This window comes from Piliocolobus tephrosceles, chromosome 5, assembly GCF_002776525.5.
Source record: "Piliocolobus tephrosceles isolate RC106 chromosome 5, ASM277652v3, whole genome shotgun sequence".
In the NCBI taxonomy this organism is placed as follows: domain Eukaryota; kingdom Metazoa; phylum Chordata; class Mammalia; order Primates; family Cercopithecidae; genus Piliocolobus; species Piliocolobus tephrosceles.
Window position 1 is genome coordinate 13345069 of NC_045438.1, and position 17309 is coordinate 13362377.

The 17309-nt window shown below is 40.0% G+C and overlaps 1 protein-coding gene across 4 annotated transcripts in view; it reads right to left on the reverse strand.

The window, feature by feature from the left end:
• PRKN (parkin RBR E3 ubiquitin protein ligase) overlaps window positions 1–17309 on the reverse strand; it is a 1378177-nt gene that overhangs the window by 691011 nt on the left and 669857 nt on the right. For 2 of the 4 annotated variants that reach the window (XM_023223611.3, XM_023223613.1), the window contains exon 5: window positions 821–904. The exons of the other annotated variants lie outside the window; for them this stretch is intronic. In XM_023223611.3, coding sequence (XP_023079379.1) covers window positions 821–904 — 84 coding nt within the window. The remainder of the gene's footprint in view (window positions 1–820; window positions 905–17309) is intronic. 4 annotated transcript variants of the gene reach the window in all.

Below are 17309 nucleotides of genomic sequence, written 5' to 3' on the forward strand. Positions count from 1 at the left end.
TCCTGGCTAACACAGTGAAACCGCATCACTACTTAAAATACAAAAACAAAATTAGCCGGGGATGCTGGCGGGCACCTGTAGTCCCAGGTACTCGGGAGGCTGAGGCAGGAGAATGGCGTGAACCCGGGAGGCGCGGCTTGCAGTGAGCCGAGATTGCGCCACTGCACTCCAGCCTGGGCAACAAAGCGAGACTCTGACTCAAAAATAAATAAATAAACAAACAAACAAACAAACAAATACATTCAGAACTTAGGGATTCTTTAAGGAAATAGCTGCTGTCTATGAAACATACGGCATATACTTGCAAAGAGAGAAAGGATAACAAAGAACAGAGGATGGTAATTTGATTACACAGCTGGCCACCCATACTATATTTTGTAATAGTCCACTATGTCAGAAAACTACTAAAGAAAGGTAGAAGGAGATAAAGCAGAAAAAAAAAAATCAATTTTTAATTATGGAGAATACAAACATAAAATATCACTGGAGTAGGAAAAAAGGTGAATCTTATTCTTTTGTTATTTTTCTTTTGGAAGCTCTGAACTGGCTCTCCTTCTCTTACATTTCCTTTTCTTTCTATGGATGTAACTTTGTAAGGAGTTAAAATTGACACATTTCTACATGGTCCCCAAAATTGTTAAGTCACTAGGAAAGCGACCCTGGAAGGCAGGGTCACAGGTTGGATTTTTGGTGAATGTAATTAACATATTTGAATATCATAACAATTTTGGTAAACATTTTTGTCTCTAATTTCCTAGCAAACAGTGAAGATGCCATCATTTTCTCGCAATAAGAGGAATGAATGCGACCAGGTACTTACTGCAGTAGTCCCAGGGCAGTTTGGGGACTGGCATTCACCATTCATCCGGTTTGGAATTAAAACATCATCCCAGCAAGATGGACCCTTTGGGAAAAAACAACAATATATTATTATATGAGTTATAATAGAAATGTTCTCCTTAAGACATTTTCTAAACTATGTCCGCTTGTATTACAACATAATAGTGAAATTCGTGGGGTCCAATTTTCAAAGTGTGGTCTGCAGACTCTGGGGTTCCTCCTGACCCTTTCAGTAGATCTGCTAGGTCAAAACTAAATTCATCAATATACAAAGACTATGTTTGACATTTTGCTCCAAATATGTTCATTTTCCACTTGTAGCCTTCCCCTAGGGCTGAGGTTAAATGCTGCTTTACTAGAAAGGCCATCCCTGACTTTGCTCCACTTCTCTGTCTGCCCTTCCAGGCTTCCTTTGCTTCATAATAATTATCACCACCGTTCCGCCCAACCCCACCATGCAGTGGCCCAGCACAGAGCAAGGGCTGTCTGTCCCTACTGACCACAGCTACATAAAAGCCAACTTGGTCTACTCTGTTCCCTGAGACATCCTAACACCTAGAGAAGGGCCTGGCATCGAGGGGGTGCTCAGCAAACTTTCCTAGGCATCAAAGAAATAAAAATTCAAACAACAGCAACACTTCTTTTAAATTAGAGAAGATCACTTAAAATGAAATATCAGTGTCAATTATTGCATTCCTCTTGGAAAGCAAACCAGTAAAAAGCATCACAAGCATTCAACTGGCTCATAATTTTTTGACTAAATTTTAAGAAATCGGGCTGTAGGCGGTGGCTTATGCCTGTAATCTCAGCACTTTGGGAGGTTGAAGGGGGCGGATCACCTGAGGTCAGGAGTTCGAGACCAGCCTGGCCAAGATGGCAACACCCTGTCTGTACTAAAAATACAAAAATTAGCTGGTTGTGGTGGCGCACGCCTGTAATCACAGCTACTCAGGAGGCCGAGGTAGGAGAATCACTTGAACGCAGGAGGCAGAGGTTGCGGTGAGCCGAGACTGTGCCACTGTACTCCAGGCTGGGAGACATAGCAAGACTCCATCTCAAAAATAATTACAAACAAGAAAAAAAAAAAAAAAAGGCAGATAGGGGAGAGGGCACAGGGGATCAGGAGCAGCAAATTCCCAGATCCTCAAATCTTCTAAACAGAAAGTTCAGATCATCTACTTGGAAACAAAAATCAAAACAGAATTTTTAAATTGTAGCAATGCCTTCAATTTCAACCTAAAATTCTGTGTCTGACCTAATTATCAATTAAATGGGAGAACGGGAAAAAGCGGCTTGGGGAGATACAAGTTGGAAAGTTGACTTGTCTGCCTGTGAGGGCTCAGGGTTCAGGAAACCATTGGATGCCTGAGGAAAAGCCCAAGTGGCAGCCTGGACCTCCTCCCCGTGGGTGGAGCAGTGAGGCGGCCATGGGAGGGGCGGAGTGAGACGTGGGGTGTCTCCCCAGCTGTGACACAGAAGGAACGGGGTGGGAGGGTGGCATCAAGGGCTGGAGGAGAGGGACAGAGCTTTCAGGAGACCTGGTATGAGGGCAGTGCCCAGTGCAAGGCAGAAGGTTAGGACTCAGGGGCAGAGGCTGTGGTAATTTTACTACCCACAACGTTTGGACCCAAGCCAGTGTTTAAGTTGTAGGAGCTAAATCAGTCATCACAAGACCCACCTCTGCTTCAGGAACCAGCACAGAGCCGCCCTGCCACCTTGTAGGAGATGCTGGGGAAAATACCGTGGGAGGTGGGCAGGGGTTCACAGCCACCACTGCTAGACCACAAGAGTGCTCCCTCCCTCCCTCCTTCACCATTACACGTGTGCACACACACATGCATGCTACACACTCACACACACAGTCAGGAAAGCACGCACACAGGCATGCATGCACACAGCATGCCATGCACCACACATGCATAAACACACCACATATGTACACGTGCACATACATCCCACACACCTCACACACCCCACACACATACACCCACATGCATGCATGCACACCAAGATACACCACACATGCACAAACATACCACATATGTACATGTGCACACACATTCTTCACACCCCAAACACCTAACACACCCCACACACATACACTCACACACATGCATGCACACCAAGACACACCACACATGCATAAACACACCACACACACATGCACACACACACAATACCACACAGCACACAGGCATACACATACTACATACACACACACTCATGCATGCACACATGCACTATTCTAGAGAAAAGCAGGGGATGCAGAGCAGTTCTCCAGACCTGAGCTCTGCCTGAAAGAAACTGAGTCATTTGACAGAGGCTCTTTACCCCAAACCTCAAAGGGAGCTGCCTCTGGGATCCACTGATCATTAACCCGAAAGCCACTGCTTAATCTGGAGGTAAGTTTGCAGAAAAGAGTTCTAGCAGGACTGAAACTGCGATGGTTTGAAAAGTCTGCTTTCAAGCTTGGCCCTTGGCTGGCGTCTGGGAATGTGAATTTTGGAAGTGTCCACATCATTCCCTTACTGCTCTGGGTGGTATTCAGAGCCTGAACTATCTGTATGAACCATGGCTATGCGCAACATCTTCTCACCCTCTGCAAGGTTGGAATTTTGATAAGCCCCAGGCAGAGGTGTCTACAGGACCAGTTTCCACTAAAAGTGCTGGGCACTGAGTCTCCAACGAGCTTCCTGGCAGACAACACTTCACACGCATTGTCTCAACTGGCTGCTGGGGGAATGAGTGCCTCTTGAGTGACCACTGCGGGAGGACTCAGAGCCTTGCCTGTGCTTTGCTTTAAACTTTCCCCCCGGGCCTTTTCCGCTTGCTTCACATCCTTTTGTTGTAGCGAATCTTAGCTATGTGTGTGACGGCACGGCAAGTCCTGCAGGCCCTCCTGGTGAATCACTGAATCTGGAGGTGGTAAGTGGTCGTGGGGGCCCAGGACATGATGACACAGGATTGGTGATCAAGGCAATGTTGTTTCAGGCACATAGGAGGGTCGGGGCTTGTCATTCAGATCACATCAGTCACAAAGAACAAGACATTTAATTTTCTTTGCACATCGCACTGTATTCACGATAATGTACACACGTATGTGATTTTAACAACTTCAGAGTAACGCTATTAAAACTGAACAGAGGATGTTAACTATGATTATGTAACCAAATATATATGTTATTCAGCTTGGACAATACAAAAGTAAAACCAGAAATGTGAGGAACTGGAAGGCAGAAGTGAGGCTGGAGAGAAAAGAGAAAAGTGGTGATGAATTCCCATACCTGCCAAGTTGTTTTTATTATAAGGGTATCTGCACCTTTGATTTTTAAACGTGTGCATATATTCACTTGATAAAACTTACAAATATATAGAAATAAAAGAGAGGTAAAGAAATGATACCTACGAACTTGATCACATTCATCAGCCTCATTTTTCCAGCTTAAAGTGAGAAATTCAGTGGAGATCCATGTGGCTAGAATGCAATCCGCTATCATGATTACACTTTTAAATCTGAGGACATTTCTTACTCCTATACAAATCTCTGAACTACAATTGCTTTAGCCATAGAACTCTTGGAACACTGTGTATGATGATTAGGCAATTTCGGTTTTATATTTTCTAAACTATGACAGGAGCAAAGTTAAATCTGCTTTGTAATGGTATCGATTCCCCGGGACATTTGTTTCTATTTTCTGGATAGTCATAACATTCATATTAATAGTGTGAGTAGTATGGATAAATAAGCATGTCTATTTTATTATATTGAATTCCCATATTCAACAGAGGATTTTAATTATGATTATTAAATATATATGTAATATGCAAATTACATGGCAAATTGCAAATCCTTTCACAAGAACCCAGAGGGCACAACTTGCCCCTTTGTTTGTTTTAATGTCCTTTTCTCTGTAGGTTGTGGTTTGTTCTACCTTTATGGACATGACAAATCAGATTTCTCTCATTTTTAGACAATTAGGAAAACTTTAGAGTCAAATTTGTGGACCGGCTCTCCCAATTTTACATAACTCATAATACACACTTCGTTTACTAATATTACCCTTGGCTTCATATTACTTTCCTTTGATCCCGTTCCTCATCTAATTTAATTTTTTCTGGTTTTCATCTCCATGTATTCCTGCAAGCTTGTCACATCATTCTGAAATGAGTCAGGATATGATTAGGTAATTGTCGGGCCTTGTGATGTAACCTGACTGACAGCTCTAACAGGAGCAGTGCTCCCTGGGATGGTAGTCATCTCGCCTCCGGAAACAAGGTGATCTCTGGCCAGATGCCTGTGCCGAGCTCAGGCTCTCATACTGTTGTTGGTGGCGATTCCTAGTGAACCATACTGTGCCTGCGGCACCGAAAAGTCCCTGGGTTTAAAAGAAATCCATTTCGCTGTGGTTAACTATTAACTAAACAGGACAACACTGCTTCTCTTCTCTTGAAGTTTTTTTCTGACTGACTCACGATACATGCAATGGTCAATGACACACCTGTGTGGCAACAGCCAAGAAGAAGGACTAATAGGCCAGGCATGGTAGCTCACGCCTGGAATCCCAGCACTTTGGGAAGCTGAGGGGGGTTGATCACCTAAGGTCAGGAGTTCAAGACCACCCTGGCCAACATGGTGAAACTTTGTCTTTAATAAAACACAAAAATGAGCTGGGCATGGTGGCGAGTGCCTGTAATCTCAGCTATTTGGGAGGCTGAGGGAGGAGAATCACTTGAACCCGGGAGGCAGAAACTGCAGTGAGCTGAGATCATGCCACTGCACTCCAGCCCGGGCGACGGAGTGAGACTCTGCCTCAAAAAGAAAAAAAAAAAGAAGGAACACCAATAATTAAATGCAGGAGTTAGGTCCCAGTTATATTTTGCTTCACAGAGTAAGACTTCTTACCTCAAAGTCTAGCATTCAGTGAGACTTTTCTGTGCATATCACAGATATTTATTTTTTCATATTTAAATTTTTAGTGCCCAAATAGCAACTAAAATATTTACGGAACAATTCCTGTAATTGTCACATCAGGTGCTATGTTATCTGACAAATTCGTGTTTTCAGAGACATTATAGAAAACTCATTCACAATATTCTTCTTGATTTCAAACCATAACACCATGGTATAAGTAGTAAAACTGAATGGAATTCTTTTGAATCTAGGGCTTCAACACAGTAAAATAGATATGCTGGTTTACGCAGCTACTCACACTAATAGTGTGAATGTGTGAATAGTACGAATAGCAGATTTAACTGTGCTCCTGTCAAATTTTGGAAAATATAAAACTTTAATTGCCTAATCATTGAACAGAATGTTTTAAGAGTTGCATGGCTAAAACATTTATAGTTAATAGTTTTTATATAGTAGTAAGAAAGGTCTTCAGATTAAAAACTCTGCAAAAAATACATGGCAGTAGAAGGCAGCTATGGATGATAATAATGTCAATTGGAGAACCAAAACCACTATTTAATCCCTCAAAGCTACTGAATTATAGAAAGATATCTCAATAAAATGTCACATAGTCCAATAGAAAAAATTTGGCTGGTTTTTAGAAAACATTCTCTTTTTTTTTTGCCTAGTTATGATTACAACCAAGAAAAATATATAAATTATTTTAGCAACACTAGCAGGGTGAGGAAACCATGGGCTGCTGGCCAAATCCCACCTTATACAGACTCTGTGCTAAGAAATGTTTTCATATCTGTTGATAGTTGAGAAGCACGAAAAGAAGAATATTTCATGACACATGAAAACCACGAGAAATTTAAAATTCAGTGTCCATAAAGTTTTATTAGCATATAGCCACATACAGCCTGGTTGCTTGTATGCTACAATGAGCTGTTGCAACACAGACCTCATGACCCACACAGCCTATCATATTTACTGTTGGACCCTTTATAGAAAAAGCTTGCCGATCCCTGATCTACAGCAAATTAAAATTTCCAAACTCATGCTGAAAAGTACTTTTTTATTTTTAATATTGTGGTGGCACTTTGGCTAACATATAATCACATATGTTTGTACGAGCAGGTGCGTCCTGTGTCTCAAGTGAGAAATTACAATGAAAACCTTAGTGCTGTTGATCTGAGAATTCCAAGAGGACAGTGATAGAGAGGCAGCAATTGAATCATGGGATTCATCAAATTGTTTGCATCAGTAAGTGGAAAATGACAACTAGAGATGGCATTTGAGGATTGGTCCTGACTAATGTTACTGTCTATAGAAAAGCGTGAAGCAAATATTATCTAAAGACATCTATATGATGCATGTAAATCAGAAATACAGAAAAATTATCCAACAGAGGGAAAGCATTGATAAAATCTATAAAATGTGGGTTTTAAAATTTATTTTAAAAAGTTCTAGAACTAATAATCTGAAGCCATTTTGGCTATGTCTTTCAATGCCCAGTAAAGTGGAAAACTGAAGTATGTAACTGGCTAATTCATATTCAAATATTACTCAGACACAGCCCAGATTGACAAAGCAAAATAATTACTTTTCTTGAGTTATCTAAATAAATACTATAATCTGCTCATCATATGTGAGTATATGCATTGATGCTTAAAATAAATTGCTAATTCTATTTTCCAAAATATTAATAGTAAACCATGACATTTACCATTTTTGAAAAACGTTATTTAATAGTAATTTTACTTAAACTATACCTACCCTATTATCTCATCTTGTCATCATATATGAAGGATTTAAAATATTCTCTTGAATAATTCACAAACATTTAAGCCACATGATTAAGTGTAAGGGACTAAAGTAATTTTGTAAATCATACTAAGGATATAATACAACAACAGCAAAACTATCTTGAAAACAGCTATACCCAGAAGCTTGAGTCCTCCCTTGATGTTTTCTTTATCTGTGTCTAACAAAACGATACAAAGAAGGAGCTTTGAAGTTCACAAATCTGTTGAATTTCATTTCTACCAATGACTAGCTATGTGTTCCTGAGCTAGTTGCATGGACCCATTCCAAACTTTGTACTCTTCATCTGAAAAGTGAGGAATTAAAAATCTACTTCACAGAGTGTGCATGAAGATTAAATGAAACAACACAAATACAAACAACACTGTGCAAAGGCAACACAACAGACGCCTTTACACAGTGTCTGGCACATAGAGACTTGAAAAATGGCAACTGTTACAAGTATTATTTCTTATTTCTCAAAAGAGAACTGCCTTAGTAGGGTTATTTTTGGTTTAGTAAAAGCTGAGCAATAAGAAGCCCCGTTCCAAGGGATCTGGACGCACAGTCCAGTGGGTTTCTGAATTCACCTTTTTCTCAATTTCCCTATTATCCAGCCCTCCCCAAGATCATGTCACTTCCTACAGCATGCTGTTTATAACTCTTCTGAAGCATGTATCTCCCTCTGTCATACAGTAGACACTGACACTGTTCTGAACATCCATCTTCCTTCACTTGATTTAAAGATCCTACGCTCTCACAAAGCTAAGCACAATGCCATGGTTAGAGTAGCGGCATAATAAATGCAACCATTAAACAGTAGGAAGGAAAAAGAACGAAAAAAAATTCGTTAAACCAAAATATTCATCCACTTACCAAATATTTATTGTTGCTCTCAAACCCTGAGATTGCAGTGATAAAAAAGAGCGAACAATCGCTTTTCTTGTAGACTTTATATAGTAGCTACAAAAAAATGGTATTACACATGAACTGATCACACCCATTAAAATGAGTAAGATTTTTGAAAATGCCCATGTCAAAGACGGACAAGTTGTAAAACAACTGGAATATACACACTGTTGGTGCAAATGGAAAATAAAAACTGGAGGGCACCCACATCTCTGTGAAATATTTCATCTGACTGGATAGACAAGACATGGTATAACTATTCAGTGGACGACTACTCAAGAACAAGCAGTGTCCTGTTACCTATAAATGCAACAACATTAACGATTCTCAGAATTAGTCTGAGTGAAAGAAGCCAAACATGGAATATGTGGCATGATTCCATTTATATGAAATACAGAGGTCGCTTGGGGGTGGGAGCACAGAGTGGGAACAGGCTATATAAACGCATAAGGGTTATTTGGGGGGTTATGGGCTGAACTGCATCTCCTCAAAATTTATGTTTAAGTACTAACTCTCAGTTCCTCAGAATGTGAATGCATTCAGAGCTAGGTCTTGACAGAGGTAATTACGTTAAAATGAGATAATAAGGGTGAGTCCCAATCCAATATGGCTGATGTCCTTAAAAACGGAGGAAAGGCCATGTGAAAATATGGGGAGAAGGTGGCCATCTGCAAGCCAAGGACAGGGGCCCCGGAAAACACCAAGCCTGCTGAAACACCTTGATCTCAGACTTCTAGCCACCAGAAAACTGTGAGAAAATACATTTCTATTGTTTACGCTTTCCAGTCTGGGGTATTTTGTCATGGCAGTCCTAGCAGACAAATAGAGAGGCTATGGAAATGTTTTTTATCATGACTGTGCTGGTGGCTTTATGTTGTTATGTACTTGTCAGAACTCCTCAAATTGTACCCTTCAAATGGAGGAAGTCTATTTACACAAATTATTCTCAATAAAGTGGGTGAGGAAAAAAATGAACTGAAAAGTTGACAAGGAAACTCAATAAGAGACAGAGAATCTCTGTAGCAAATGTTGCTTGAAAAAGTGAATATAAATATCTCACTCCATACAGAAAACAAACCGGAACATCTTGATAACCTTGGAACAGGTAGAATTTCCTTGTAAGGACACAGAAGACTCTAACCCCACATAAAGAAATGTATAAATTGAATTCCAATGAATATTAAAGCTCATCAAAAACACTAAAATATGAATATACAAGACTTGGGAAATATTAATAATACATATAATTGTCAATCTCAGAGCTTACAAAGAGCTAATATAAAGAACACATTAATAATATAGACACAAACACTTAAGTTAAAAATATGCAAAAAGCTTGAACAGGCTATTCACAAAACAAGATGTATAAGTTGCCAATAATTATATAAAACGATGTTCAACATCATTAATAATCAGGAAAATGCAAGTTAAAATCACAAGATACAATTTCACTTGATTTCACATCTTAGCCACTATCATAATACTAAATGTCAGTGAGGATAAAGATTAACAAACACTCACATGTAATTGGTGGAAATGTAAAACAACCAATTTGAAAATGGTTTTGGATTTTCTTTCTTTTTTTTTTTTGATACAGAATTTCACTTGGTTGCCCAGGCTGGAGTGCAGTGGCACGATCTCTGCTAATTGCGAACTCTGCCTCCTGGGTTCAAGTGATTCTCCTGCCCCAGCCTTCCAAGTAGCTAGGATTACAGGAATGCACCACCACACCCGGCTAATTTTTGAATTTTTAATAGAGATGGGGTCTTACCACATTGGCCAGGCTGGTCTGGAACTCCTGACCTCAAAAGATCCGCCTGCCTCGGCCTCTCATAGTTGGGATTACAGGCTAGAGCCGTAGCACCCAGCCCTGGAATTTCTTATTATGTTAAACATATAGTTAAACTATGACTCAGCACTGTCACTCCAAGGTGTTGGTCCAAGCAACATAGACTCGTACAAGAATCTAACATCACAGCCTTATGCATGTTAACCCAAACCTGGAAACAAGCAAATGTCCTTTGACAGTGACTAGAATAAACCACGGGGTATCATACAATAGCACAGACTCAGAAATGAAAAGAGATCTACTGAGTTACACAACAATATATCATATTTACAGAACAACAGAAGTGTCCTGTGGAAACTTCTACTTGTCCTTTTCTTCATCCACTTTTTTTTCTCTCCTGTTTGTAATATACATAGTGCATCTTGAACCACAAGTTAAGGTTATACACAGTAGAGCAACAATATCGAAAGAGTCTGGGTTCCTGTCACCATGAAGTGCCATAGCAGCCTTGAACCGCTGATCTAAACTTTCACATGAGAGAAAAACTGAACTCTCACATTACATAAGTCACTGTCACTTTGATTTTTAAGATATTCACTGTCAAACCCAATGGTCACTATTATTACAATTAAATTAACTGTTTTCATAGAAAAATCAATGGAACACACAAAACAGCAGCAATATTCTATGATCTAAAAACCAACAAGAATTTTCTTTCACATACATGAGGATGTTGACATAGGAAGATAAACAAGTCGATTGGAAGACAAACGTAAAATATTACTTATAATACATCAGGGAATAAAACCTTATTTATAAGTTCATGAGTTTTTACAATTATAGAATTTGACCACAAAACCCTAACTTTTAAGAAATCATTGATCATTTTGATGAAAATCTTTACCAAATGTGTTCTAGAGTCCATCCTTATTTCAGCAGATTACATGTGACATGCACATGATGACTTAGCTTTCTAAAAAGAGCAACTGTATAATGAATATATGCCACTTGCCGGAAGCTACAGTTAATACCATATGGACCTTATCTCTGGTGACCTATAAACAAAGCAAGGCAGGCAGTACCACAGCCTGTTTTACAGATGGAGAGACTAAGGTTTGGAGATGCTAAGAGATATGTCTAAGGCTACAAGTTTACAAAGTAACAGTCAATTTATCATAGAAATATTTGTTGTTTTGTTTACTTTTCAGACACAGTTTTAAAAAATACACATCACATAAATAAGCACTTTTTTATTTACTGTTTTTCCATGAAATACAGTGATATCCTTGCTAACTATATCTCTGTCCCTCAGAGGCAGATGTCAGACAGATGTCACCATCATGCCAGGATGGTGGACACTTTCATATCTGGTGGGTAGGAAATTAGTAACTAAATTTACTAATTATGAAAAGAGGCACCAAGTTAAGATTTTGCTATAAGAAATGTATATGGACATACATTTTTGGAATATATATAAATATCTTTACATACCTTTGGCCTCTTTGCTTATAACCTACTTTTCTTCTATTTACTTTATTATACTTCTATTAAGTTCCAGGGTACATGTGCACAACGTGCAGGTTTGTTACATATGTATACTTGTGCCATGTTGATGTGCTGCACCCGTTAACTCGTCATTTACATTAGGTATATCTCCTAATGCTAACCCTCCCCCTTCCCTCTCCCCACAATAGGCCCTGATGTGTGATGTTCCCCTTCCTGTGTCCAAGTGATCTCATTGTTCAATTCCCACCCATGAGTGAGAATATGTGGTGTTTGGTTTTCTGTTCTTGCGATAGTTTGCTCAGAATGATGGTTTACAGCTGCATCCATGTTCCTACAAACGACACGAACTCATCCTTCTTTATGGTTGCATAGTATTCCATGGTGTGTATGTGCCACATTTTCTTAATCCAGTCTGTCACTGATGGATATCTGGGTTGATTCCAAGTCTTCGCTATTGCAAATAGTGCCGCAATAAACATATGTGTGAATGTCTCTTTATAGCAGCATGATTTATAATCCTTTGTGTATATACCCAGTAATGGGATTACTGGGTCAAATGGCATCTCTAGTTCTAGATCCATGAGGAATTGCCACATTGTTTTCCACAATGGTTGAACTAGTTTACAGTTCTACCAACAGTGTAAAAGTGTTCCTATTTCTCCATATTCTCTCCAGTACCTGTTGTTTCCTGACTTCTTAATGATTGCCATTCTAACTGGTGTGAGATAGTATCTCATTGTGGTTTTGATTTGCATTTCTCTGATGGCGAGTGATGATGAGCATTTTTTCATGTGTCTGTTGGCTGTACAAATGTCTTCTTTTGAGAAGTGTCTGTTCTTATCCTTTGCCCACTTCTTGATGGTGTGGTTTGTTTTTTTCTTGTAAATTTTATTGAGTTCTTTGTAGGTTATGAATATTAGCCCTTTGTCAGATGAGTAGATTGCAAAATTTTCTCCCATTCTGTAGGTTGCCTGTTCACTCTGGAAGGCAGCTATGCTCACCACTATACCACCAATGCCGCACAGCTGCCTGTTCACTCTGATGGTAGTTTCTTTTGCTGTGCAGAAGCTCTTTAATTTAATTAGATCCCATTTGTCAATTTTGGCTTTTGTTGCCGTTGCTTTTGGTGTTTTAGACATGAAGTCCTTGCCCATGCCTATGTCCTGAATGGTATTACCTAGGTTTTCTTCTAGAGTTTTTATGGTTTTTAGCTCTAACATTTAAGTCTCTAATCCATCTTGAATTAATTTTCGTATAAGGAGTAAGGAAAGGATCCAGCTTCAGCTTTCTACTTACGGCTAGCCAATTTTCCCAGCACCATTTATTAAATAGGGAATCCTTTCCCTATTGCTTGTTTTTGTCAGGTTTGTCAAAGATCTGATGGCTGGAGATGTGTAGTATTATTTCTGAGGGTTCTGTTCGATTCCATTGGTCTATATCTCTGTTTTGGTACCAGTACCACGCTGTTTTGGTTACTGCAGCCTTGTAGTATAGTTTGAAGTCAGGTAGCGTGATGCCTCCAGCTTTGTTCTTTTGACTTAGGATTGTCCTGGCAATGCGGGCTCTCTTTTGATTCCATATGAACTTTAAAGCAGTTTTTTCCATTTCTGTGAAGAAAGTCATTGGTAGCTGAATGGGGATGGCACTGAATCTATAAATTACCTTGGGCAGTACGGCCATTTTCACGATACTGATTCTTCCTATCCACGAGCATGGTACGTTCTTCCATTTGTTTGTGTTCTCTTTCATTTCACTGAGCAGTGGTTTGTAGTTCTCCTTGAAGAGGTCCTTCACATCCCTTGTAAGGTGGATTCCTAGGTATTTTATTTTATTTGAAGCAATTATGAATGGGAGTTCATTCATGATTTGGCTCTCTGTTTGTCTGTTATTGTTGTAAAAGAATGCTTGTGATTTTTTTCACATTGATTTTGTATCCTGAGACTTTGCTGAAGTTGCTTATCAGCTTAAGGAGATTTTGGGCTGAGACAATGGGGTTTTCTAAATATACAATCATGTCATCTGCAAACAGGGACAATTTGACTTCTTCTTTTCCTAACTGAATACCCTTTCTTTCTTTCTCTTGCCTGATTGCCCTAGCCAGAACTTCCAACACTATGTTGAATAGGAGTGGTGAGAGAGGTCATCCTGTTTTATGCCATTTGTCAAAGGGAATGCTTCCAGTTTTTGCCCATTCAGTATGATATTGGCTGTGGGTTTGTCATAAATAGCTCTCATTATTTTGAGATATGTTCCATCAATACCGAATTTATTGAGCGTTTTTAGCATGAAGGACTGTTGAATATTGTCAAAGGCCTTGTCTGCGTCTATTGAGATAACCATGTGGTTTTTGTCTTTGGTTCTGTTTATATGCTGGATTACGTTTATTGATTTGCATATGTTAAACCAGCCTTGCATCCCAGGGATGAAGCCCACTTGATCACGGTGGATAAGCTTTTTGATGTGCTGCTGGATTCGGTTTGCCAGTGTTTTACTGAGGATTTTTGCATTGATGTTCATCAGGGATATTGGTCTAAAATTCTCTTTTTTTGTTGTGTCTCTGCCAGGCTTTGGTATCAGGATGATGTTGGCCTCATAAAATGAGTTAGGGAGGATTCCCTCTTTTTCTATTGATTGGAATAGTTTCAGAAGGAATGGTACCAGCTCCTCCTTGTACCTATGGTAGAATTCAGCTGTGAATCCATCTGGTCCTGGACCTTTTTTTGGTTGGTAGGCTATTAATTATTGCCTCAATGTCAGAGCCTACTATTAGTCTATTCAGGGATTCAGCTTCTTCCTGATTTAGACTTGGGAGAGTGTAAGTGTCCAGGAAATTATCCATTTCTTCTAGATTTTCTAGTTTATTTGCATAGAGGTGTTTATAGTATTTTCTGATGGTAGTTTGTATTTCTGTGGGGTCGGTGGTGATATCCCCTTTATCATTTTTTATGGTGTCTATTTGATTCTTCTCTCTTTTCTTCTTTATTAGTCTTGCTAGTGGTCTATCAATTTTGTTGATCTTTTCAAAAAACCAACTCCTGGATTCATTGATTTTTTGGAGGCATTTTTGTGTCTCTATCTCCTTCAGTTCTGCTCTGATCTTAGTTATTTCTTGCTTTCTGCTAGCTTTTGAATGTGTTTGCTCTTGCTTCTCTAGTTCTTTTAAGTGTGATGTTAGAGTGTCAATTTTAGATCTTTCCAGCTTTCTCTGGTGGGCATTTAGTGCTATAAATTTCCCTCTACACACTGCTTTAAATGTGTCCCAGAGATTCTGCTATGTTGTATCTTTGTTCTCATTGGTTTCAAAGAACATCTTTATTTCTGCTTTCATTTTGTTATGTACCCAGTTGTCACTCAGGAGCAGGTTGTTCAGTTTCCATGTAGTTGAGCGGTTTTGATTGAGTTTCTTAGTCCTGAGTTCCAGTTTGATTGCACTGTGGTCTGAGAGACAGTTTGTTATAATTTCTGTTCTTTTATATTTGCTGAGGAGTGCTTTCTTCCAACTATGTGGTCAATTTTGGAATAAGTGCGATGTGGTGCTGAGAAGAATGTATATTCTGTTGATTTGGGGTGGAGAGTTCTGTAGATGCCTATCAGGTCCACTTGGTGCAGAGTTGAGTTCAATTCCTGGATATCCTTTTTAACTTTCTGTCTCATTGATCTGTCTAATGTTGACAGTGGGGTGTTAAAGTCTCCCATTATTATTGTATGGGAGTCTAAGTCTCTTTGTAAGTCTCTAAGGACTTGCTTTATGAATCTGGGTGCTCCTGTATTGGGTGTATATATATTTAGGATAATTAACTCTTCTTGTTGAAGTGATCCCTTTACCATTATGTAATGGCCTTCTTTGTGTCTTTTGATCTTTGCTAGTTTAAAGTCTATTTTATCAGAGACTAGGACTGCAACACCTCCCTTTTTTTGTTTTCCATTTGCTTGGTAGATCTTCCTCCATCCCTTTATTTTGAGCCTATGTGTGCCTCTGCATGTGAGATGGGTCTCCTGAATACAGCAAACTGATGGGTCTTGACTCTTTATCCAAGTTGCCAGTCTGTGTCTTTTAATTGGACCATTTAGTCCATTTACATTTAAGGTTAATATTGTTATGTGTGAACTTAACATATGTCATTATGATATTAGCTGGTTATTTTGCTCATTAGTTGATGCAGTTTCTTCCTAGCATCGATGGTCTTTACACTTTGGCATGTTTTTGCAATTGCTGGTACCGGTTGTTCCTTTCCATATTTAGTGCTTCCTTTAGGATCTCTTGTAGGGCAGGCCTGGTGGTGATGAAATCTCTAAGCATTTGCTTGTCTGTAAAGGATTTCATTTCTCCTTCACTTATGAAACTTAGTTTGGCTGGATATGAAATTCTGGGTTGAAAATTCTTTTCTTTTTTTTTGAGACGGAGTCTCACTCTATCCCCCTGGCTGGAGTGCAGTGGCATGATCTCTGCTCACTGCAAGCTCTGACTCCTGGGTTCACGCCATTCTCCTGCCTCAGCCTCCTGAGTAGCTGGGACTACAGGCGTCCGCCACCGCGCCCAGCTAATTTTTTGTAATTTTTAGTAAAGATGGGGTTTCACCGTGGTCTCGATCTCCTGATCTTGTGATCCACCCGCCTTGGCCTCCCAAAGTGCTGGGATTACAGGCGTGAGCCACCGTGCCCGACCAAAATTTTTTTTCTTTAAGAATGTTGAATATTGACCCCCACTCTTTCCTGGCTTGTAGAGTTTCTGCCAAGAGATCTGCTGTTAGTCTGATGGGCTTCCCTTTGTGGGTAACCCAACCTTTCTCTCTGGCTGCCCTTAACATTTTTTCCTTCATTTCAACTTTCGTGATTCTGACAATCATGTGTCTTGGAGTTGCTCTTCTTGAGGAGTATCTTCGTGGCTTTTTGTTTAGCTATGCCCTGTCCCCAGAGGTGGAGTCTACAGAGGCAGGCAGGCCTCCTTGAGCTGTGGTGGGCTGCACCCAGTTGGCGCTTCCCAGCAGCTTTGTTTACCTACTTAAGCCTCAGCAATGGCGGGTACCCCTCCCCAAGTCTTGCTGCCGCTGTGCTAGCAATGAAGGAGGCTCTGTGGGCATGGGACCCTACAGGTCAGGCGTGGGATATAATCTCCTGGTGTGCTGTTTGCTAAGGCCTTTGGTAAAGCACAGTATTAGGTTGGGAGTTACCCTATTTTCCAGGTGTTGTGTGTCTCAGTTTCCCTTGGGTAGGAAAAGGGATTCCCTTCCCCCTTGTGCTTCCCAGGTAAGGCAATGCCTCGCCCTGCTTCCGCTCTCGCTGGTTGGGTTGCACCAACTGACCAGCACCCACTGTCAGACACGCCCCAGTGAGATGAACCCGGTACCTCAGTTGAAAATGCAGAAATCACCTGTCTTCTGTGTCACTCACGCTGGGAGCTGGAGGCTGAAGCTGCTCCTATTCGGCCATCTTGGGCGCGCCCCCCAAGAAAAGAAAAAAAAAAAAATTAACCTGCTTTTCTTTTAGTTATTTCCTGAGTTTTGTAGGTGTTTTTGTTTTAAAGTCTGTATTATCAACAGGTTTTTCCAGGTACATTACTTCATTTAT